The sequence below is a fragment of the Oratosquilla oratoria genome, chromosome 10, assembly GCF_046742065.1.
Source record: "Oratosquilla oratoria isolate Oo_2021 chromosome 10, ASM4674206v1, whole genome shotgun sequence".
NCBI classification, from domain to species: domain Eukaryota; kingdom Metazoa; phylum Arthropoda; class Malacostraca; order Stomatopoda; family Squillidae; genus Oratosquilla; species Oratosquilla oratoria.
The window spans coordinates 25912577-25939716 of NC_134786.1; the positions used below are offsets into that span (position 1 = coordinate 25912577).

The following is a 27140-nucleotide window of genomic DNA, read 5'->3' on the forward strand; positions in this document are numbered from 1 at the left end:
GGTGGAGTGCAAGGAAGAGCTTGTTTTAGTTCTTTATCGAGAGGGTTCTCTCGTAGGAATGGCTGACATGTTAACATCTTTAACTCAGTGCCATATTTAAAGAATGTTCTCTTTCTTTTTCTGCTGGCCAATGCCATACGATTTCATCCAATTAAGGAGCAGACTTGGGACTATACACTCAGTTAACTGAGCCTCCGTTCTATCCCTTCAGCTGAATAATCTCGCTGCAGATGATCAATGCAACATCACACCAATGTGTCTAAATTAGTACCAATCAAACAGTGCCATGGCGATGCGCTGCCTCCTACCTTCTTAGCTGAATAAAACTGTCTGGCATTAGTTTGAATACAAACATGCATAGTTTGTCAACACGGTTAAGGGAGTAAAATTTCCTTTATTTTTGTATTTCTCCGACCGTGGAATGGTCGATCGGTTACTTACCTTGACAACGGGCGTGTGGTTGTAGCGGATGAAGACGCCCATGGTGAACGAGGTGGCTAAGAAGCCCAAAGTCCCCAGGCAGAGAGACACGAGGGAGCTGTCGTCAGTCCATAGACTGTGCTCCACGGGGCGTGGGTCACAACCTGCGGGGGAGGGGAAAAGAAAGGTAAGCACACAGGGCCAGATCGAGTGTGACTTCCTTTCGTGTTGGGTGGCACTTTTCTTTTCTTTTTTGCTGTCGCCAGGCAATTTTAGTCATTTCCATGGTACCTTCTCAGCAACGAAAAACGTAACTAGAACATTAAGAACGACAACAGTTAGATTTGATATTTTTTATATAAATATGTTTATACCAATAATGACAAAAATTTGTCTCAAGTGGGCCATTCAAAGCTATTCCACCACTTTCTTCGAGTTTCTTCTCAGGACCCTCCCTCACCTTTTCTTACTGTTGCCAACGTCACGAAACGAAACGTTCAAGGTGGATCCTAACCGTAGAGGAGTGTCGTCTTCGTGCTTTAGTTTTATTTTGGCTATCGCCGTACGCTTTCATGTAGTCGGGAGAGACCACTTTTCAAAGGAGAGACTTGAGGAATTTACACAGAGACGGTCCTCGGGTTCTCCGTTTCGGCAGAACTTTCCGACACAAAAGGAGGATGTCGCTTGAAGACAAAACCAAGGGAGTCTCTGTGTCCTTTGTGTGTGCGTGCGTTCGTGCGTGCGTGCGTGCGTGCGTGCGTGTGTGTGTGTGTGTGTGTGTGTGTGTGTGTGTGTGTGTGTGTGTGTGTGTGTGTGTGTCCTGCGAACGGACGTGACCGTGTCGAAAATGAAAGGATATCTCTGTGTCTCCGACGACACCGCTACATGATTTGGTCGGCGTCTTGAAAGGGAATCAAGGACCCTCACTCCCCCACCCCTCTCCCGGAACCTCAAAGGGGAGAGGCAAAGGCGGACCGGAGACCAAATCGGCCCACGCTGGCCCACACCGTGTCCGCCGCAAATCTCTCAATCGGCTTTGCCACCTTCAAACGATGCTTTTTTTTCTCTCTCCCTCCGCTCTCTCTCTCTCTCCCTCTACCTCTCTCTCTCTCTCTCTCTCTCTCTCTCTCTCTCTCTCTCTCTCTCTCTCTCCCGCCCTCTTTTCCTTCGAACCCTCTCTCTCCTCTCATTATTCTCTTCCATTTGCTCGTTCTTGTTTGGTCGATGACCTTTTTGATTTGTTTTTTAACATATAACACTAACATTCTCTCATTCTCCTAACCCGTTAAGTACGCCCTACTCTATATATACTATTCTGACTAAAACCAGTCGATTTCATTCAGGTGAGAAGATTCACTTGGGGCACAATGGGGTCTCGGCCTGGGAGGGGGACCCCGCCCTATTCGAGCTCTCACCCTCCTCCTTCACACCAATGGATCATCCGCAGCTAATAGAATGAGATCCAGTTCCCAGTTCTGTTCTCCGTATAGGGGTACTGACTGCATACATTTTATTCAGATAATATTTCAGAAACTTTAGTGATGTCCCTCCGGACCAGAGTCACGCAGAATTCTTTTATGATTGGAGAAAAAATATCACTTTTGATTGCTACTATCCCTCCTGTCTCCTGCTCTACTTAAGTTTCTCCTTTACCACCTCTACGATTATACCTCTTGGATATGATATTGTCCCGAAGGATAGAAGCGCTGGATATCTCTGAAACCCAATCCAATCCCCGCATCTACTCTCTCTCTCTCTCTCTTTCTTTGTGCCACCTGCAACAATCCTAGGTTGATTTCATTCGTGGCCCAGTCCACGTGCTGCGTATATTAGAATATCTTCCATTCTAATTTCGGGCCCAATTCTACACCAAACCAGTATGGCTCTCTACAAACCTTATACTAGTAATTATTTCTTAGTAACACATGTACATATGTACACTTAGTCTCTCTCTCTCTCTCTCTCTCTCTCTCTCTCTCTCTCTCTCTCACACACACACACACACACACACTTCAACGAACGGACGGCATAGAGGACGTTCTGAAGAAAATTGAAGTTTCGTGGATCCCAAAGCAAAGAGAAGTGCCTATTGTATTTGCAGGGTGGGGGGGGAATTGCTCGTGGGGTAGTGGGAAAGTAGGAAAAGAGGAGAAGGAGAGGGATTGCTGGGGGAAATGGAAGGAAATGAGGAAGGAGTAGACTTGGCCCAGGCAGACAGGCGAAAGGTAAACAAACGGCCCCCCGACCAGCTGAGTGACGATGAAATGTCTAAAAAAAATGTAAAGATTAGAAGTATAGATAAGAGCAATACAGTAGAAAGTGATGAGAATATTTTCCAGGGATTTAAAGAGGGTGGGGGAAGAACTAGAGAAGGCGAACAAAAACTTAACTGATGAAATAGAAAACCTGAAAAGACAGTTAAGAGAGGTAAAGGTGGAGAATGAGGAATTGAAGAGGAATAGTAAAGAAAACAGAGAGGGATGGAAGTCGATTAAAGAAAACAGTAAAGTTGCATTTACTGACATAATTAAACAGCAAATGAGAGAACAAACTGAAGACTCAGTTATTAAAGTGATGAGACAGAAGGAGAATATAGTAAGACACTTAGCTGACAAAAAGAAATGTATAATTATATTAGGAATGGAAGAGAAACATAACCCAGATAGAACCTCAAGAACCAATGAGGAAAATTAAAAAGTAAGCAGTTTACTAAAATTAGTTCAGGAAGATGAACCAGAAATTATGAAGGAAATTGAGGAAAAATTCAGGCTCGGAAAGTATAGTACAGATAAGACCAGACCAATTAAGATTAAATTCAGGTCACAAACGACGGCAGAGAATATCTTATCCAAAACAGGGAAACTAGCAACAAGTGAACAATATAAAAAGGTATGGATAAAAAGGGAAATGAATAAAGAGGAAAGAGAGGAAGAAAAGCAGAAAAGACTTGAAGCTAAGAAAAAAACGAGAGCAGAACGGAGTCAGAGAAAGAGAGATTCTATTGGAGAGTAGTGAATATGAAACTAAGGCAGTTCGACATACAAGAGAAAAACAAAAGGGAAACAGAGAACACAATGGAAGTGACAGAAAACTAAGAGTGTCTTACACAAATATAGATGGATTAATAACAGGATTGAATGAGCTGAATGATTATTTGAAAGAAAAAGAACCGGACATAATGGGAATTGTAGAAACAAAATTAAAAGGCCCACTACCACCCAACAGTGTAGGACATGATGCATATAATCATTGGATTAAAAACAGAGAGAAAAAGCAAGGGGGTGGAGTTATGTTCCTGACTAAGAAGGATATAAACGTGAAGGGTGTCATATATGGAAAGAATACAGTAGAGATGATTATGATAGAAGTGGAAGACAGAGATAAGAAGAGCAGAAAATTTGTGATAAATTATGTGCCTCCGAAAACAGCCTCATGGGAGGAGAGTGAACATAAAAGTATGTTAGAGGACACAAAGATAACATTTAATAAAATAATGGAAGATGGAGGAAGAATAGTTATGATGGGCGACTTTAATTGCAAAGAAATCTGCTGGGAAGAAATGACAGTAAAGGGTGGAGACGGCTCATGGGGAAACGCTCTACTTGAGATGATTACTGACCATACAATGACACAATGGATACAGGAGAACACTAGGTATAGAAATGAAGAAGAACCATCGAGACTAGACTTAATAATTACATCTGAACCTAGAATAGTGGACAAGATTGAATATAAAACACCAATAAGTAAAAGTGACCACATATTGATTGAACTGGAACTTAATGAAGAAAAATATATGAAAAGAAATGAGCAATATAGAAAAGGAAGAATGATGTATGAAAAAACAAACTTTGATAAAATAAGAGAATTCTTTCAACAAGAAAACTGGGAAGAAATATACAAAGAAAAAACAACAGTGGAAGAGAAATGGAATATTTTGACAAAAATTTACAAAAAAGGAGTGGAAAAGTATGTCCCCAAGACAAAAACAAGAAAAAGAATATGTAAAATGCTGGTACAACAAAAGTTGTAGGGAGTTAAAAGACAAAAGAGACAAAGCCTGGACCAGATGGAAAAAAGACAGAAGACCTGAAAAATGGAAAATATACACCGGTTATAGAAATGAATATGTACAAACGTGCAGAGAGGAAAAGAGAAAATATGAAAAAGATGTCATAGAAAAGTGTAAAGATCAACCAAAACTATTCAACAGATTTGTAAACAATAAACTGAAAAACAAACAAGACTTGGAGAAATTAGGACAAGGGGGAGTTGAATACACTGAGGAAATGGAAATGGCGGAAATTATGAACAAACATTTTAAATCAGTGTTTACAAGGGAGAACATACAACCTGAAGAGATTGAATGGAAAGAGAAAGTCCCCCCTATGGAAGAAATAGAAGTAACAAAGAATGAAATATTGACACACTTGAGTAATCTTGATGTCAGAAAATCGCATGGACCAGATGATATAGCAAACTGGATTCTGAAAGAATGCAGGAATGAACTGGCAGACAAAATACATAGCATACTAAACAGTTCCTTGAAAGAAGGAAAAGTTCCAGAAGATTGGAAAAAAGCAAATATAGTACCTATATATAAAAGGGGAAATAAAGAAGAACCTACAAACTATAGACCAGTCTCTCTAACAAGTACAATAGCCAAAAATTTGTGAAAGAATTATCAAAAGTAGATGGGTAAAATATTTAGAAAAAAACAAAGTGTTAAATCCAAGGCAATTTGGATTCAGACAAGGACGATCATGCGTCACCAATTTAATATGTTTCTATTCAAGGCTAATAGATATAATACAAGAAAGAGATGGATGGGCGGACTGTGCATTTCTAGACCTAAAGAAAGCGTTTGACAAAGTACCACATAAGAAGTTGCTTAAGAAATTAGAAACTGAAGGAGGAATACAGGGAAAACTACTAAATTGGATGGAAGACTTTTTGCAAGAAAGAAAAATGAGAGTAGTGATAAGAGACCAGCACTCAAAATGGGATAAAGTAATAAGCGGTGTTCCGCAGGGAACAGTACTGGCCCCAATAATGTTTGCTATATATATTAATGATATGGATGAAGGAATTGAAAGCTATATGAGCTTCTTTGCAGATGATGCAAAACTACTAAAAAGAGTGAAAACAGAAGAAGATTGTGAATCACTACATAGAGATCTATATAAAGTACAGGAATGGAGTAGGAAGTGGGAGATGGAGTTCAATACAAAAAAGTGTAGTATAATGGAATTTGGAAAAAGCAAAAACAGAATAACAGGAGCATATAATTTGGGAGAAGAAGGAATAAAAAAAGTAGAAAATGAGAAGGACCTGGGAGTCATTGTTATGAATAATATGTCACCTGAGAAACATATAAATAAGATTTTTGGAGAAACTTATAATTCAATAAGAACAATCAAAGTTGCATTTACATACCTGGATGAAGAAATGGTGAAGAAAATCCTAATCACCCTGATAAGACCAAGATTGGAATATGCAGCAACGATATGGTCACCAAGTACAAAAAAATGTATAAAAAAACTTGAAAGAATACAAAGAGCAATTACAAAATTGGCACCAACACTCTCAAAACTATCATATGAAGAGAGACTAGAAAAACTTGAACTACAGACACTAGAGCAAAGAAGAGAGAGAGGAGATTTGATAGCTATTTACAGAATCATGAAAGGCATGGAAATTACTGATAGAGAAAATCTGATAAAATGGGATGACAGAAACACAAGAGGACACGGAAAGAAAATAAAAAAAGACAGCTATAGAAGAGATTTGAAAAAGAACAGCTTTCCTCACAGAGTAATAGACAATTGGAACAAGTTAGATGAGAAAGTGGTGTGTGCAAAAACAATACATGAATTTAAAAATAGTTTAGATAAAATGAGATATGAAGATGGGACCCCACGAGCATAGCTCCCCTTCCCGTAAAATACAACTAGATAAATACTAGGTAAATACATACATGCATGCAAACACACACACGAACCACAGTCTGGAATGGACGTCTAGAACGAGCTCTGGAGTGCAGCGCTTTTTCGATAAGTTGGAGGAAACACCTAGTTGGTATCGTATTGGGACAGGGGAGCTTTGTTTATCGAGTGACCGAAATGATATAATAGAGTAAATTCACTTAGTGGTAAAAATATAAAATGGAGGATGATGAAGATAGACAAAAATATAGTGAACCAACAAAGAGAAGACTAGATGTAAGCAGGGTTGAATCACCGTTAGGTGTCATCCCCCCCAAAAAAAAAGTTGCAACATGGAAATGTTGAAGAGGAATCAAAGGTATGAAAATATAGCCTTTTCAGGGTTTACAAAAGAAAGTGGAATACTAGGTAGAGGTATAGCTCTGGAAAGGGAAACAAGGTATACAAATATTCTAAGAAATCAGGAGATTACAGAACTAATAAATAAGATTATAGATCTGAAAGCTGAATACAGGGCAATGTATAAAAAAATGAATGAGTTGAAAAAAAGAAATTCTGAAACAAACAGGGAGCTTAATGATTTAAAATAGGAATTAAACGTAGTCAAAAGTGAGAACGAAAGGATGAAAAATGAAGATACTAAAAAGATATGCGGTTTTGAAAAAAGAAGTAAAAAAAAAAAAAAAAAAAAAATACAAGCGGTGACCGAGAAAGTTGGAGAAACGAGAGAAGAGAAACCGAAAAGAACGATTTTTTTTATAACACTGGACCTGAGGCTGAGAAAATGGTATATACATACATATATATTTACACACACACACACACACACACACACACACACACACACACACACACACACACACACACACACACACACACACACACACACACATATATATACATATACACTGAATTGTTCCCAGTGATCAATTAATATATATTTTTTTCAACCATAAATCACTTTTAATTCCATGCCATCGCAGTCGAGACTGAAGAATCGCTCGATGGAGGCATCCGTTGGAAATTGAAACGTGGACGAGCCGAGGATTCGAACCCAGCTAACCCGAAACAAAGTTACAGTGACTTAAACCAATACGCTCTCTTGATAGCGTATTGGTTTAAGTCACTGTAACTTTGTTACGGGTTAGCTGGGTTTGAATCCTCGGCTCGTCCACGTTTCAATTTCCAACGGATGCCTCCATCGAGCGATTCTTCAGTCTCGACTGCGATGGCATGGAATTAAAAGTGATTTGTGGTTGGAAAATATATATATATGTATATATATATATATATATATATATATATATATATATACATACATATATATATATATATATATATTTATATATATATATTATATATATACAATGAATGGTCCCCAGTACACATATATTAGTCTTTTTCAACCACATTAACTTTTCAATTTAATTCCATGCCATCACGATCGAGATTGACAGGAACTAGACGGAAGCATATACAGAAACTGATACGTAGTCAAGCCAAGGACTCGAACTCCGTTGGGACGTACCAAGTGAACAGTGACTTATACCACTGATAGCGCAGTCTCGATCGTGACGACATGGAATTAAAGTGAAAAATTAATGTGGCTGGAAAAAAAAAAAAAAAAAAAAAAAAAAAAAAATATATATATATATATATATATATATATATATATTTCCACACACACACACACACACACACACACACACACACACACACACACACACACACACACACACACACACACACACACACACACACACACATATATATATATATAAAGAAAACGCAAGAAAAAAAGAGGAGAAATGAAAAAAAAGCATATACCAACATAGTATGGTTTCAGGACTAAATTAATTAAGCGACTATCTAGCAGAAGGGAAACCGGATACAATGTGAATTGTGGAGACGAAATTTAAAGGTCCACTACCTCTTAATACTGTGGGACAAGGTTTATGTAATCATTGAATAAAAAATAGAGAGGAGAAACGGGGTGGAGGAGTCATGTTTTTGACAAAGATAACAGAAGGAAATAATAATGTTGGATTGATTATGATAAAAGTTGAAAACAATGACATGAAAAGTAGAAAATCTGTAGTAATATATGTGCCCCCAAGAATATATTCTTGGACAGTGACCATTCCAAAATGTTGGAAGACATAAAGCATGTATCAAATGAAATACTGAAAGGAGGAAACTTAGTAATTATGGGTGACTTTAACTCTAAAGAAATATGTTGGGAGTAGATGATAGTGAAAGGTGGAGAGGACCTTTGGGGAAATATACTACTGGATATGACCAGCGAATACACAATGACTCAATGGGGAAGAGAAAACACCAGATGTAGAAATAATGAAGAACCATCAATACTAGACTTAAAATTTGCGTTGGAGTATGAAACTGTGGATAAAATGAAATACAAGACACCAATTGGGAAGAGTGACCACATACTAACTGAGCTCAAACTAGAAGAGGAAATTGATTTGGGAAGAAATGAGAAACACAGAAAAGGAAGACTAATGTACAACAAAACGGACTTTGAGAAACTCGGAAAATTCTTTCTAAAAGCGAGTCGGGAAAACTCTTTAAATGAAGAAAGAAAGATGGAAGAGAAATGGACGATATTAAAAGAAATCTATAATGAAGGCATTGATAAATACGTACCAAAACAAAAACAGGAAAAGGTGTACATTAAATGCTGGTACAACAAAAAATGTAGTGAGGCAAAAGATAGAAGAGACAAAGCTTGGAAAAGATGAAAAAAGAAAAAACGGGTAAATGGCAAATATATATCAAACTAAGAAATGAATATGTAAAAATACGCAGGGAAGAAAAAATAAACTATGAAAAAGACATAATAGACAAATGTAAGGATCAACCTAAATTATTCTACAGATATGTAAATGGTAAATTAAAAAATAAACAGGAAATAGTGAAACTGCGTCAAGGGAATGCGGAATATATAGAAGATGTAGAAATGGCTGAAATTATGAACAAACATTTTAAATCTGTATTCACAAATGAAAATACACACAATTGGGATGAAGGAAAGGGAGAAAGATCCCCCCAATGAAAGAAATAATTGTGACACAGAAAGAAATAAGGGACCAAATAATAAACCTTGATGTCAGAAAATCACACGGCCCGGACGGAATTGCAAATTGGATACTAAAAGAATGTATAGATGAACTAACGGACAAAATATATAAGATAATAGATTGCTCACTCAAAGAAGGTTCCGCAATATCGGAAAAATGCAAATATTGTGTCAATATATAAAGGGGGAGAAAAGGAAAACCGGTCTCCCTTACAAGCACAATAGCTAAGATATGCGAGAAAGTTATCAAAAGTAGATATATTAAACATCTGGAAAAAACAATATACTGAATTCAAAACAATTTGGTTTTAGACAAGGATGATCATGTGCCACAAACTTGATTTGTTTTTAGTCAAGGTTAATAGATATAATGCAAAAAAAAAAAAAAAAAAGTTTGATAAAGTACCACATAGAAAGCTATTAAGAAAACTCGAAACAACAGGAGGTGTACAAGGAAAATTATTGAAATGGATGGAAGATTTCTTGCACGGGAGAAAAATGAGGGTGGTACTTAGAGATAAAAACTCGACCTGGGAAGAAATGATAAGTGGAGTCCCACAAGGTTCAGTATTAGCTCCGATAATGTTATAATCTACATACATACATACATACATACATATATATATATATATATATATATATATATATATATATATATATATATATATATATATATAAATGACATGGATGAGGTGTGAAATGTTATATGAACTTCTTTGCAGATGATGCAAAACTACTAAAGAAAGTAAGTACAGAAAAGAACTGTGAATCACTACAGAAAGACCTGGACAAGGTCTGGGAATGGAATCAGAAGTGGGAAGTGAACTTCAACATTTAAGAAATGTTGTATAATGGACGTTTGGAAAAAAGTAAAAAAAGAATATAAGGATAATATAAAATTGGTAAAAAGGAATTAAAAAAAAAATTATCTCCAAAAAATGACCTAGGAGTAATTATTAACAAGACATGTTACCAGACAAGCATATAAACAAAATAGTTGGAGAAACCTACAATTTACTAAGATCAATAAAGGTGGCTTTGAATTACCTGGATGAGGTAATGGTAAAAAAAAATATTAGTCACACTGATAAGACCAAGATTGGAGTATGCTGCAACACAATGGACACCCAAAAAAAAAAAAAAAAAAAAAGAGTATAAAGAAATTAGAAAGAATCCAAAGAGCAACGACAAAGATGGTACCAACGCTTTCAAAATTGACATGCGAACAAAGATGGTCTAGCCTGGAACTACCAACTCTGGAACAAAGAAGAGAAAGAGGAAATCTATTGACCATTTACAGAATCATAAAGGCATGGAAGTCCTTGAGAGAGACAACTTATTAAAGTGGGTTAGAAGAAAAACAAGGGGATATGAAAAGAAACTAAAAAAAGATAGTTATAGAAGAGATCTAAGAAATAGAGAAAAAAAAAAGTTTTCCACACAGAACATTGGATGTCTGGAACAAACTAGATGAAACAATAGTGTGTGCAAAAACTATACATGAATTAAGATTAAACTAGATGCTGAGAGATACAAAGACGGGTTACTACGAGCATAGCTCCCCTTCGCGTATAATACAAACTAGGTAAATACAACAAAGTAAGGTAAACACACACACACACACACACACACACACCACACACACACACACACACACACACACACACACCACACACACACACACACACACACACACACACACACACCGGTCGAAGTGACGGCGAAGTTTGGAACTCCAGGAAAACTACAAATTTCGTTGGTCTCAACGACGGAGGAGTACCTTTGTTGTATTAGTAATGAAGGGGGAAAGCTCGTGGTGTAGTGGAAAGGTGAAGAAAAAGAAGAGAGGAATTACTGAGAAAAATTGAAGGAAATGAGGAAGGAGACGAACGGGTTCCCCCGGACGTCAGAAGAGATGTCAACAAGAGGGCTGCAGACGACACAGGTGAAGTTGAAAATATCAGTAAAGGCACTAAAATTAGAAATATAGATAAGAAAAACACGACTGAAAATGGAGATAGCTATTTCCATGGATTTAATGAGAGAGAGGATTCCAACCTCCGCCGATTAGCAAGTCTAGAGGAAAAAAATAGAGAAAATTATCGAACACTGGGAGGTTAGGTTCAGCCAACTTACACAAATAACGCAAAGAGTTGATAAATTGGAAGAACTAAAGAAGAACAACCAAAACCCAAATAAAGAAATAGAATAATTAAAAAGACAGTTAAAAGAAGTAAAAGATGAGAATGAGGAATTAAAGAATAATAATAAGGAGAATAAAGAGTCCATAGCAAAAGAAGTACAGGGTTGGAGAAAAATCCAAGAAAACAACAAAATTGAATTTAGAAATATAGTTAAACAACAAATGAAAGAACAAACTAAGGACACAGTTATTAAAAGTGATTAGGGAGAAGGAGAATATAGTAAGAGACTTAGCGGACGAAAAGTAAATGTATAATTATATTTGGGATGGAAGAGAAGCATAATCTAAATAGAACTACAGGAGTATATGAGAAGGAAAAAGTAAACAAGCTATTAGATGTAATTCAAGGGGATGAACAAGAAACAAGGATATAAATTGAAGAAATATATAGAATAGGGAAATTCAATACCGATAAGACCAGACCAATCAAGATCAAATTCAGGTCACAAACGACAACAGGGAATGTTTTTGTCAATTCCCTTTAGAAATGTATCAAGTCATCTCTGAGTCTACGGTTATTTTAGGGAAAAGAGATTCATATGTTTTAGTCGATTTTCGTATGGTCTCTATTTTTGATATTTGGAATAAGTTTTGTGGCTCGCCGTTGTACTTTTCTAATCTGTCAATGTCATTAATGAGATTCGGTGACCATACGGAAACAGCATATTCCACATGTGGACGAACGAACGATTTAGCTTGTTAATGGGAGATGGACTTTTGAAGTCAAAAGATCGCGCAATCAGTCCTAGAATCTTATTTGCTGTCTCAGATGCTGAAATACACTTTTTAGATTATTTGAGATAATTTCTGATAATTACGCCGAGATCCTTTTTACTATCCACTTTTGTTAACGAATTTTCATATAACTTGTAATCGTACTTTCTGTTATTTTTACCATGTGCATAACCTTGCATTTACTTGTATTCAATTTCATTAGCCACTTTTCAGACCATTGCTGTAGTTTATCTAAATCTTCTTGAATATCTAATTAGTTTAAGTGATCATGTGCCATTCTGCATATTTTTGTATTATCAGCAAATCTGGAGACAATAGATTTCAGTCCGTGGTCTATATAATTTATATATACTATGAATAGAAGTGGTCCAAGAACGGAACCCTGAGAAACTCCACTCGTAATATTTTTCCATCTAGAAGTTTTGCCATTTAGAACAACTCTGTTTGTGATCATTCAACCAATTACTAGTTCAACTTAATAGGCTACCACTTATTCCGTGTGAAGCTAATTTAGTAAGTAGTCTTTCGTGGGGGACGGTATCAACAGCTTTTGCAAAGTCTAGACATATTAAATCTATATTGTTTTTTGTCATAATTGGAGATGACTTTGTTGTAGAATTTGAGTAAGTTAGATACACAAGAACGTTTCCGTCTGAATCCATGCTGTTTATCATTTTTATCAAATGGTTACTTCCTAAATGATGTTCGATAGGATCTCTAATGATAGTTTCCTACGATTGAACTAACTTATAGGCCTGTAGATATTTAGTTTCTTTTTGTCATTTTTTTTTTAATGTGAGAGTAACGCTAGCTAGTTTCCATCCTCTTGGGACATCTCCGGATATGATGGATTTCTTGAAAATAATTTCTAATGGAACAATGATCTCATTTTTCATTTTAGGCCCTGGTATTATGGAACATACTAGACGAAACAATAGTGTGAGCAAAAACCATACACGAATTTAAGAGAAAATTAGATATGGCGAGATACAGAGACGGGATACCACGATCATAGCTCCCCTTCCCGTAGGATACAACTAGGTAAATACACACACGGCGCAGTGACGCCTCGACGTCGCAGTGGTAGCGCTCGCAACTGCTGCTACAGCGGCTCGAATTCGAATCTCGCCCAGCGCTGAAATAATTTCAGTATCGCTGCGCTGCGAGTGGTTACTCCAACTCTTGTGGGCAGGGAGTTGGGTGTGTGTGTGGGTGTAAGGTCAGACTGTTGGAGTTTCTAAAAATGACTTGGATGTTGAAATTCTTAAGAATATGCGGTAATTTAATAAAATTATCGTGATAAGGAAGAACAAGAAGATTTCTAGAATTAAATATGCCTCTAGCTTCATCATCAAAATAAGACTTCCTAGCCATTTTTTTGAGAATTTTCAATGAGATACTTGGGATACTTTAATTTTGAAGCTATGTCACTTATTCTTGAGAATTCATCATCCAAAAACTCCGGACTACAAATACGATAAGCTCGCAGGTACATTAACGATAACACAGATTCCTTTGTCCTGTAATGATGAGTAGAGTAAAAGTGGACATATGAAAGAACATTGGTGGGTTTCCTATAGACATCAAATTTGAAAGACCTTTCATTTCTGTATATCAATACATCAAGGAAAGGTAATTGGTTATTTTGTTCTATTTCCATAGTAAAATTGATAGAAGGGACTAGGGTGTTTAGCTGTGACAAGAAAATAGACGGATCAACATTAACAGGCCAAATACACAAAATATTATCAATGTACTTAAACCAAGTAACGTTTTGGGGAAGAATATTGGGTAACAACTTAGTTTAAAAAAAATCGATGTAAAGATTGCTTAGAATTGGAGAAATCGGATTACCCATTGCCATACCAAAATTTTTAAAGTAATATTTGCCATTAAACATAAAATAGGATTCTAAAACACATAATTTAATTAAATCAATAATTGTGGCAGTAGGCAGTGGTAAATAAATTTTCTCCAATTCTTCTTCCAGGTACACTAATAAATCATTAACGGGAACACGGGTAAATAAAGAAGCTACATCATAATTGATAAGAATAAAATCATGGTCAAGATCATGGTATGGGTTTATTAAAACACATAAACCTAACAACACTGAGATCCATTACATGTTCCCGAGGATCTGCTGGGTCTAATATGTCCAAGTGGGTTATGTCCATTTTGAGCCCTCTAGTGGGGACAATTTCCCACAGCCACATACACAACAATGTAGATTTAGTTAACAAACTTAATAACCTAGTGGTTTTTCTGCACACACACACACACACACACACACACACACACACACACACACACACACACACACACACACACACACACACACACACACACACACACACACACACACACACACACACACACACACACACACACACACACACACACACACACATATATATATATATATACATATAGTCGTATATCCATGCGCGCGTGCACACAAGCATAAGGTAAATTAGCATTATACGTATTTCCATATTCTATAAATATACAAGATTTTCTATTACTGTATATTTTACCGACAATTGCATTTATGCATGTCCGTGTTCCAGAGGCTAAAGGGAGCACCGAGTTTTATGGTTTTAAAGTATGCAGATGTATTCATTGCCGAATGATTGAATCCATCACATTGTGGGAAACTGAAATTATTTTACCGAATGGAACAGTGTTGTGTCATCAACTTATAACACTTCCTCAGTAATGGGCGAATGAATGAGTTTATATACGAAGAAAAAGATAAATAAGTACGTGAAATACATACATACATACATATATACATACATATATATATATATATATATATATATATATATATATATATATATATATATATATATATATATATAATTTAATAAGAAATAAGGATTCTCTGCCCGCTCACGCTTAAATTATGTATGTACATACTCGTATATACTGTAACTTCTTTGAGTTCACATAGAACCTGCACCATTGCCAGAAGCTTCGAGAATTCGAGCAAAAGCGGCGGCAAACGAGACGAGATTTTTTAGGGGTGCATTAAACTTGTCGTGTTTAATCCACCCTTAAACCGCTCTTGGGCCCCGAGGATCACATTTTTTTCTTTTCTTTTAAGGATGGGTAGCTGCCGATGACTTCCGAGTATCGTGTCTTTTGTCCCTGCCTGCTGCTCGCTCCGCTCCAAATCAAACAACCAAAAAGTATAGCTTAGCTATGTTCACATTTACAACTATCTGTTTCCCTCTCTTGTTTTCTTTTTTATATCCACGTATTTGCGCGCGTGTGCGTTTGTTTGTGTGCGCGTGTGTGTATTTTCTGGTTACCGCCAAATGATTTCACTCAGACGAGGGGAAATTCCCTAATTCCCAAATTATCATTATTATTATTTTGTACATTTTACTCTTTCTCCTCTTTTCCCCTCCTTTCTTTCTCTCTCTCACCTCTTCCCTCCTTCCGTTGTTCTCTATCCTGGTTCTATTTCTTCACTGGAAGCACTTGCCTCTTCCTCCTTCTCCTCGTCTTCTCCGGCCTTCTCCTCCTCTCCCTTCAGCGCCTCTACCGTACTGAAAACCTTTCCATCCGATCCTCACCCAGTGCTTGCCAGTGTCCGTTAGTGCTTGTCAGTGGCCGCCAATGCCTGTCACTGCTTGATAGTGCCTCTCAGTGCCCCTTTTAGTGCCTGCCAGCACCTCCTCACCGCCCGGGTTTCCTCTTCTATCATTTTCTTCGCCCAAATCCCTTCCGGAGGCCCTTGACACCGCATCAAAGCTTCCGTCTCAGGCTCCTGAAGCCCTCCATGGCTTGCCCTCCCTCCCTTCCTCCCTTCTTCTCTCCCTCCAACCCTTCCATCGTCCCTCCCTCCATCCGTATTTTTTTTTTGTATTACATCAGTCCTCTTTTAACACGCCACCTTTTATTTTTCGCCACTTTTTCCCATGTCCACCTCTTCTACTATCTTTGCTGCCCCCTCTCTCTCTTTTTCTCTGTCTCCTTCTGACCCTCTTTCCCTCCATGTTTTCTTTCTCGCTTTCTCCCTGTCCTTGGCCACCTCTACATACGGGTTATACATGCAAGCCCAGACTCGCATATAAAATGAGATACAGAGAGGAGGACAACAAACGATATCAGAACACATACATTCCAAATGTACATACATAACACACGAGGTAGAGACCTGTGTGGGCACTCAAACGCTCTTTCCTACGGTGCAACCTCTACTGATGCTCCACTAATACGGGGGCTGCGTGTAAGTCCTCCACTCCGATGTCCACCCATTCCGGACGACGTGTAACGACCTCAGCCCACCATCACTTCGCGGGTAGACTTAATAAACTCACGACAAAAATCTCACGCGCGGTTTCTTTTAAAGTTTCACCGTATACCAGTGACACGAAAGCCACCCAGACACTACAGCCACCACACAGCAAACCAAACAGCCACCTTAAGAGTACCCCGTGTCCCTGACCCGTCTTGGCTTCTCTCTCTCTCTCTCTCTCTCTCCTCCCCTCTCTCTCTCTCATCTTTGTGACAGTGATTTCTGGTGTCACTTCAAAAGTCTGGCAATAACTTATACCTTCCTTTGTCCTCTTCTCTCGTGTCCTGGCCGACGTCATCGGATGCGGTTAAAGGTGTTCCACTTGTGGGATATATATATATATATATATATATATATATATATATATATATATATATATATGAATGAAGGGACCTGGACCTTGGGGTATATCTGCGATTCAGATTTGAAGGTTCTGTGTTCGATCTTCGTCGACTGAACGCAAAGACTAAGACCACTGAGAAACTCATTCTTGAGGCACTTTTTGCTGATGACTGTGCCCTCATGGCCCACAAGGAATCTGACCTACAGCTAATCGTCGATAAGTTTGCTGAGGCTGCCCGCCTCTTTGGCCTTACCATCAGCCTTGGAAAGACAGAGGTGCTTTTCCAACCAGCACCCACCTCTACCTCCCAGCCTCCCTCCATTTCCATCGAGGGAACTCAACTGAAAAATGCGAAGGAGTTCAAATATCTCGGCAGCACCATTAGCAACGACGGCAGCCTGGACAAAGAAATCAGTGCCAGAATCTGCAAAGCCAGCCAAGCACTTGGCCGGCTCAGAACACGAGTCCTGAACCAGCGAAACGTCAGACTTTCTACCAAACTGAAAGTGTACAGGGCTGTGGTCCTTACCAGCCTTCTTTATGGCTGTGAGTCATGGACCCTGGACAGACGACACCTGAAGCAGCTAGAGCACTTTCACATGCGCAGCTTAAGATCCATTTTAAATATCAAATGGCAAAACCGAGTCACAAACCTGGAGGTGCTCGACCGTGCAGAGATGACCAGCATCGAGGCCATGATCCTCAAAAGTCAGCTCCGATGGGTGGGACATGTCATTTGAATGGATGACCACCGCCTCCCCAAACAACTCTGGTATGGAGAACTTAGCTCAGGCAAAAGAAACACAGGTAGACCACGCAAGCGCTTTAAAGACTGCGTGAAGACACACCTCACCCATACTAACATTCCACCAAAAAAGCTTGAAACTGAAGCTTTGGACAGACCTCAGTGGCGTTCCATCACCCTGCAGGCCCAGACCGTTTTTGAGGACCAACGTAGGGAAAACGCCAGGAAGGCAAGAGCGAGGCGCAAGGCCACGTCATCACAGCCTCCAAGCAATGAATATTTTCCCTGCCATGCCCCCGCGTCTGCCGTTCGAGAATTGGTCTCATAAGCCACCTCCGAACCCATAACAGGCGTTGACAAACCTCCACGCCAGAAAACCTGAGAAGCTGTCATCGTCGTAATCGACGGACTATCATTATCATCATCTATATATATATATATATATACATATATATAAATATATATATATATATATATATACATATATATATATATATATATATATATATACTAGACCACCCGTGACCCGTTGGGTCAAATGAAATTTTAAATGATACGTTGTTATAAGAAATGAAATGCAGAAGATTGTGAAGTCATGTCGTCGTTGCTTGAAACACTACGCATCATATGATATATACGGTTCGTAATATTTTAATAAACTCATTATGCCTCATAGATGCTAATTCAGGAGTTGGCTATACTTTTAAATGTGAATATGAACATTTTAAATATTAATGGTCAGAAAATATGTAATCGGAAAATTGGAAATTCAAAATTTGGCAAATTGGAAAATTAGCAGTTATAACGTCACGCGCTCAGCGTTGGGGTTCCTTGGGACCCACAGAGCGGATGTCGTGACGTCATGTCTCTTCTGATTGGCTGGTCCTCGGTCGTGACGTCATATCTCTTCTTCAGTAGATGGTTTCAAGCAAGATAACAAACAAGATGATCAGAATTTTATATATATATATATATATATATATATATATATATATATATATATATATATATGTATGTATATATATATATATATATGTATATAAAGAGAGAGAGAGAAAGAGAGAGAGAGAGAGAGAGAGAGAGAGAGAGAGAGAGAGAGAGAGAGAGAGAGAGAGAGAGAGAGAGAGAGAGAGAGAGAGAGAGAGAGAGAAAAGCTGGGGGGTGCAAAAAACGTTAGGAACATACGTCAGGAGGCGCGTAGCTACGGCTGAAGTCGTCATCTTTGCCTTATGGCCTTGGACTGTTGGGGCAGGTAACAGTTACAGTTGTCATTCAGAAAGAAGTGCGGGGCTCAAACCCATAACTAATAAGGTTCGAGACCTGTGCGTTTCCGATAGTGCAAAACGTTACCCAAAATTAATTTTCCAAGATAAGTCCTTCTCTATGGCTATTGTACACATTTGACTGTGGTTAACGAATTCTACATTAAAATTCCTTCTCTACGGCGACGTCCTCTACTGCTCTTGCGGTGACGCCAGGCAGTTTTATTCAGCTCAGAGGGATATCGTCGCAGAGAGGTTGTTTTTATCCCGTTCTTCAGTTTTTATTTCCGCCGTTAATCTCTCCGTGGCATTAGTTGCATTTCTCCACCAACTTCCCATCGATGTTGCCAATTTCCAAGTTTCAGGTTCGTAGATCATAGCTGAGAGTGTATGACGGTTACAAATCTTGTTTCGTTAATTTCGGTAGGACGCTTCGGATCGAGGTTGTCTTATTATCTATTGCACTCTTTCTACCCAAATGTAACATATCCTCTGATTTCATCATAACTGTCCCTCGTCATTTTAGCTTCTGTTCTAAAAACTTCTCTCTTCAACTTTTTCAAGGGTCGCCAACAAATTAACTTACTTTTTGCTGAACTCTTAAGATGAAATTCACTTTTGTTTTGCTCCTGTTCATCCTCAGACCTACTCTAAACTTTCTGTTGAGTCCGCTGAAGACTTCTCTTCTTGGAAGTCTTATGCAATTTCTTAAATGTGCTTTGAGAGAGAGAGAGAGAGAGAGAGAGAGAGAGAGAGAGAGAGAGAGAGAGAGAGAGAGAGAGAGAGAGAGAGAGAGAGAGAGAGAGAGAGAGAGAGAGAGAGAGAGAGAGAGAGAGAGAGAGAGAGAGAGTTAATTGACCTCACTTGGAGGTCATTTCCACAAACTCGAAAGGAATAATCCGGGGTTCGAGTGAGAAGGAATTTAAGAACATTATCGACCGGATTATCTGTTGGTGCAGTCATCATACCTGGTGCGTGTACTGGAAGGCAACGGTCGGTATCCTGAAGAACTTGATGACTTCGACCAGGTTGAATGGATGGGAGACTTGGGGTATTCACGAGAACCCTGAACCCTTCGAGTCCTTGCAGTGGCTTCGACGATTTAATTTTGACTAACGTCAGGCGATTTTATTCGTCTTAAGGGACTCCACTCTGAGCTATGGTCCTTCAGATACCAAAAACAAATAATCCTTTCTTCGGGCACCGTCCTTGTGGCCCCGAAGGAGGGAGCTAGAGACATAAACCCGAATCGTCATTTTCATCAGACAAAAAGTCTCTCTGCTATGATGGGTTGGGACAAATCTGATCGCCTTGAAAACGAAATGGATTGAAGGGTCTTGGTGTACACACACACACACACACACACACACACACACACACACACACACACACACACACACACACACACACACACACACACACACACACACACACACACACACACACACACACACACACACACACACACACACACACACACACACACACACACACACACACACACACACACACACACACACACACACACACACACACACACACACACACACACACACGCACAACGCACACACACACACACACACACACACACACACACACACACACACACACACACACACACACACACACACACACACACACACACACACACACACAGAGCACACACACACACACACACACACACACACACACACACACACACACATATATATATATATACACATATATATGTATATATATATATATATTTATATATATGTATATATATATATATATATATATACACTATACATATATATACATATATTTATATATATTGGTTACAAAATAGGACGAGGGAGTCATATGAGAGGTACAAAGAAAAGAAAAGAGAAGTAAAGCAAAAGGTAAAGGAGGCAAAGAGGAGAGCAGATGTGAAGTGGGGTAAGAGTATGACAGAAAATTTTGAAAGTAATAAAAAGATGTTTTGGAAAGAAGTTAAGATAGGAAGAGGAGGCGAATCAAGTAGAGAAGAAAAGGTAAAAGGTGCAGATGGAGAGATGATAATAGAAGAGAAGGCAGTAAGGGGAAGATGGGCAGAATATTTTAGGGAGTTGCTAAATGTGAAGGAGGATAGGGAAGAAAAGATAGTTGCAGTGGGAAATGCTAAGAAAATGACCGTGATGAGTGTGGAAAATGGAGGAGAAATAAGGAAGGATGAAGTAAAGGCAGTTGTTAAGATGATGAAAGCAGGTAAGGCACCTGGTCTGGATGGATGCCATGCAGAATGTCTAAAAAAAGGAGGTAGAGTGATGGTGGACTGTCTGGTGAGGTTATATAATGTTTGCTGGAGAGAGGGTAGAGTGCCGGAGGACTGGAGGAGTGCCTGTATAGTTCCACTTTACAAGGGAAAAGGGGACAAGTGTGAATGTAGTAGTTTCAGAGGGATTAGCCTGTTAAGTGTAGTTGGGAAGGCTTATGGGAGGATCTTGATTGAGAGGATTAGGAGAGGAACAGAGGGAGTAATTGGTGAGGAACAGTGTGGATTTAGGACGGGTAGAGGTTGTGTAGATCAGATCTTTGTGGTAAGACCGATATGTGAGAAAGCTATAGGAAAGGGGAAGGATGTTTTTTGGGGTTTTATGGATCTGGAAAAGGCTAACGATAGGGTAGACAGAAAGGGACTGTGGGAGGTTATGCAGATATATGGGATAGGTGGAAAGCTTCTAGGAGCTGTCAAGAGTTTTTACATGAGTTGTAGAGCTTGTGTCAGGATTAGAAATGGAGAGAGTGAGTGGTTCGAGGTAAAGGTGGGACTTCGTCAAGGATGCGTTATATCGCCCTGGCTGTTCAACTTATACATGGATTGGGTAGTGCGAGAGGTAAACGCAAGGGTAGTGGGTCAGGGATTGGAGATGGTTAAAGAAAATGGAGAAAAATGGGAGGTAAGCCAGCTGTTGTTTGCGGACGACACTGCGCTTGTGGCAGGATCGGAGGATGGATTGAGGAAGTTGGTGACAGAGTTTGGGAGAGTATGTGATAGTAGAAAGCTAAAGATAAATGTGGGTAAATGCAAGGTGATGAGATGTACAAGGGGTGAAAGTGGCAGTAGACTGGAAGTGAGCATTAAGGGTGAAAGACTGGAGGAAGTGGATAGTTTTAGATACTTGGGTGCAAATGTGGCAGAAAAGGTGGAGTGAAGGTGGAGGTAGAATGTAGATTGAGAGAAGCAAGTAAATGCCTTGGTGGATTAAAAAGTGTAATGAGGAATAGACATTTGGGAATGGATGCTAAGAGGAGACTATATGAACGAGTGATTGTGCCAACAGCACTGTTTGGGGCAGAAAGATGGAACATAAGAGAGGAAGAGAGAAGGAGTTTGAATGTGTTTGAGATGAGGTGTCTGAGAAGTATGATGGGGGTTACTAGGCTAGATAGAGTGAGAAATGAGGAGGTGAGGAGGAGAACAGGGGTGGAAAGGGGGTTGGGAGATAGGGTTGATGAAAGAGTATTAGGATGGTTTGGACACATGGAAAGAATGAGTGAAGAAAGACTAGTAAAAGAGGTATGGAAGGCAGATGTGGAGGGAGTGAACATGAGGGGACGTCCTAGGATGAGGTGGATGGATGGGGTGAAGGGGGCTTTGGGGAAGAGGGGAATGTCTGTTGAAGAAGGACGGGAGAGGACAGAAGACAGGGGTGAATGGAGAATGGTTGTATATGGAGGACGTTGTGATGCATGAGGTGGAATGGGCGGGGGGATGGGGGGTGAGGTAGTATGTGTGAGCAAAATTTGACGCAGCCCGAAGGGATTTCTCCCCGTCTTCTCCTTTTATGCATGGGGGGACGGAGAGAGGGGGGTCGCCGATTTAATGAAGCGGCCTTGCTGTGGATGTGCTGTGTCTTGCGACACTGCTTCTGACCCAGGGCAGTGGACAAGGTGCAGGGATGACCCGTCATCCAGGAGGTGCTAAGATAAGAGGGAGAGTGGAGGGGTGTGAAGTGTTTTCAGGGATGGAATGGGTGGGAATGATTTTATGCCTTTTCCTTTTTGGCTACCTCCCTTGTAAGGGGAAAAAAGCCTTGGTATATATATATATATATATATTATATTTATATATATATATATGTATACACGAGAAAAATATATGTATATATAGACACATACAGACACACACACACACACACACACACACACACACACACACACACACACACACACACACACACACACACACACACACACACACACACACACACACATATATATATATATATATACATATTGTTGTTGGCATCCGTCTGTCTCGGGAGACAATGGAGGTCGCGTTTTTTGTTTTTTTCCTTTTCCCTTTTTTCAGTTTATGGTTGAGTTACAACGCCTGCTGTGGCTGTAGAGTCCAATTCTGGAGCGGCAGGCTCTATTACAGTTGTCACAGGTAAAGTCCGCGCCTGGCTGTGTGGGGGCTGCTGCTAGCCTCTGCCGTCTGCGCTCTCTTTTCTCATCCCACTGGTCCTCTCTCCTCTTCTCGCTAGTTTGAATGCCTGCCTTGACAACGTGTCTCCAACTGCTGCGGTCAGCGGCCACTGCCTCCCAGCTTGCTGGGTTAATGTCGCCTGCCTTCAGATCACGTTTGAGAACGTCCTTGTAGCGGAGGATGGGCCTTCCTGCAGGTCTGGAACCAGTGGCAAGCTCCCCATACAGCACGCTCTTCGGTATTCGGCCATCGTCCATTCGTCTAACATGACCGAGCCATCTCAATCGCCTCTGGCTGAGCAAGGCGAACATGCTGGGCATTCCCGCCTGTGTCAGAACATTCTTGTTGGAGACATGATCTTGCCAACTAATGCCCAGGATTCTTCTGAGGCAGCGCATTTGGAAGATGTTGAGTCGGCGTTCTTGACGGGAATACAGGGTCCAGGCTTCGCTGCCGTACAAGAGCGTGCTGAGTACACAAGCCTGGTATACTACGATCTTGGTGTTGGTGGTCAGCATGGCGTTGTTCCATATATATATGTGTGTATATATATATGTATATATATATATATATATATATATATATATATATATATATATATATATATATATATATATGCAAAGTAGACCACTTGGAAAAAGTGGTCTACTTTGCATAAGTGAACACACGTACCCGTGTTCTTATTAGCATATACATATATATACATATATATACATACATATATATATATATATATATATATATATATATATATATATGCTCACCCACCTGCTCACCATCTGCGTCGTTAGGATTTTCGTCCTGTCGACACCAAGCCTCGCCACAATACGCTAGTCATAGTCTCGATTCTCCTCCACTTCACCCCTTGATATTCCTCTTCGTCTAAGAGTCTCGTTAATATTATCCGTCCCTCTTTTCCGTGGCCTTCAGAGTGGCCTTCGGTCCTCTGGGCGCCACTGCAAAATCCTGTTTGCTCCTTTATCTTGAGGTTTCTCTTTACATGGCCGAACCATCGTAGTTGTGATCTTTCAATGAGTTCACCGACAGGTTCTATGCCAAGGGCTTCCCAGATTGTGGTGTTCCTAACCCTAGTCCGCCACGTAACTCCCTAAATCAATCTGAGAATACGCATTTCTGTTGCTTGTATTCTACTTCTGGTTTCTGTTGTGGTAGACCAAGTTTCGGATCCATACAGAAGTATAGGACGTAGAATGGTAGTGTACAAGACAACATTAACTCTTGATGGTATGTGTTTGTCTTTGAAAAGTGGGTTGTGTTTGCGCCACATTTCTTTATTCTTTATGTTATTTCATCCTCAATCTTACCTTTGTTGTTCACTTCCACTCCCAGATATTTAAGGGATGACACCTGAGGGAGCGGAGTATCGTCCAGACTGACATGGCATCCTATTGCTTGTCTACTGATAGCTAGTACTTCACTTTTTGTTGGGTTGACTTCCAAGTCATGTTCTTTTCAGGACCTCATCCTGTAACCCGACCACACTCCAGGATGCCGCACAGATGTCGTTGGCGTACACATTCTTTTCACTGGTTGCACAAACTCTTCTGATGACAGTCCATCAACATGATGAAGAGCGAGGGTGAAAGGACGGATGTCACCTCAAACCAATTCTCACATCCCTCTTGTGTCATTATGGAACTTTTACATGTGTTTTACATTGCCTTGACATTCTCCTTCAGCTTTTTGTTTTTACTCCATAATAAGGATGTGCTAGTACTTGCCACTATTTTCCACGGGGCACTCTATCAAAGGCTTTTGTTAAATCAATGAAAGCTACAAATAGGGGCTTGTTCCACTCCCAGCTCTTCTCAATCAACGTTCTTAAAATGAAGATGGGATCAATGGTGCTCCTATTTGGTCTAAATCCAAATTGCGCCTCATTTAGTTTCTCTTCAACAACCGCCCGCAACCTTCTTTCGATGATTCTTTCGTAGATCTTCAATGGGTGACACAGGAGCGAGATTCCTCGGTAACTTTCACAAGCATGACGGTCTCCTTTCTTAAAAATGGGGCAGATCAGGGCTTTTCCCCACTCTGATGGTATTGTTTGTTGTTCCCAGGAGGCCTGTATTACTCTGTGCAACCAAGTGATCAAAGCTGGGCCCCCATACTTTATCACTTCCACTGGGATTTGATCTGTACCGGAAGATTTCCCGTTTTTCATGCTCTTGATGGCCTGCTCGACTTCTCCTCTTGCAGTATTGTCACCATTTTCCAGATCTTCGTTGTCTGCCTCCTCTTCAACTTCTAAAAACTCTTGTTCTTCACCTTCATTTACATTTGATAGTTCGCAATAGTACTCCCGCTATCGCTGGGCAACCTCCGCTAGATCCGTAAGCAGTGTTTCTTGTTTATCCACAGGAAAATTAAAGTTCGGAATACTAAACGTTTTCGTCTATCATGACATCCTTAGAGTACAGGAAAGAGAAATAGAACACAATATTTATACAGAAATAAGAAAATTGGGGAAGGTTACAGCCACATAAAACATTCAGACTAATTACATACACGAACATACATATACACATGGAAATAATAAAACAATAAAACAGCAATGGCAAAAAAAAAAAAAAAAAAAAGAACCATGTGGCCGAAAAGTCCACAGGGACATTTGGCAGAATTATGAGTCATGGTACTGTTTTATTATCCTATTAATGATGAAATGATCTAGTTTGAATAAACCTAAACTTAAGTTGATGTTATTACCAAAATTGCTCTTTATAAAACTTGATTCAATGATATTGATTCTTAAAACAGAATTACAATCAACAATTTTTTCAACATTGTCCCAGTCATTGCTATGGTTTGTGTTCCTTACATGGACAAAAACCCCACTAGACATTTGGCCCGTCCTTATACTATATCTGTGTTGATTCATCCTTATATGTAATTCTTTACCGGTTTGGTCAATGTGACAGGAGCTATAGTGTTTACAGTGAATTCTGTAGACGCATCCTACATTATTACAAGGGGAATTTTTAATGAGGAGTTCTTTGATGGTACTGTTTTTGAAAATATCAATGTTATTTTAAAAAATAGTACCATCAAAGAACTCCTACCTTCTCTTTTCCTTCCTCAACAGACATTCGCTTCTTGTAGGACTCTCCCTTCACCCCATCCATCCATCTCATCCTCGGTCGTCCCCTCAGATTCATTCCCTTTATTTTTACCTTCCACACTTCTTCACTCATTCTTTCCGTCTGTCCAAACCATTCCAATACTCTTTCATCAGCCCTATCTGTCATCTCCTTTTCTAATCTCGCTATCCTCATCAAATCCTCGTTTCTCACTCTATCCAACCTAGTAACACCTACCATACTTTTCAGACATTTAATCTCAAACACATTAAAAATTTTCCTCTCTGCCTTTTAAATTCCAAGTCTCTGCTCCATTCAAATCCGTAGGGACAATCACCCTTTTATAAGTCTTCTCTTTGCATCCATTTCCAGATTCCTATTTCTCATGACCATTTTAATCCCCCGAGACTCTTACTTGCTTCTCTACATCTACAATTTACCTCTAAATCGACTCCTCCCTTTCTTGCCACATGTGAACCCAAATACCTAAAGCTATCCACTTCCTCCAGCCTCTCTCCTTTTAGACT

The 27140-nt window shown here is 39.5% G+C and overlaps 1 protein-coding gene across 6 annotated transcripts in view; it reads right to left on the bottom strand.

Moving 5' to 3' along the window:
- The window catches only part of LOC143029169 (metabotropic glutamate receptor 1-like), a 552309-nt gene that overhangs the window by 103017 nt on the left and 422152 nt on the right, over nucleotides 1-27140 (bottom strand). For all 6 annotated transcript variants that reach the window (XR_012966800.1, XM_076191664.1, XM_076191662.1 and 3 more), the window contains exon 13: nucleotides 442-584. Coding sequence is in view for 5 of the 6 variants with exons in the window: in XM_076191664.1 (XP_076047779.1) it covers nucleotides 442-584 (143 nt within the window). In the remaining variant the exon portion in view is untranslated. The remainder of the gene's footprint in view (nucleotides 1-441; nucleotides 585-27140) is intronic.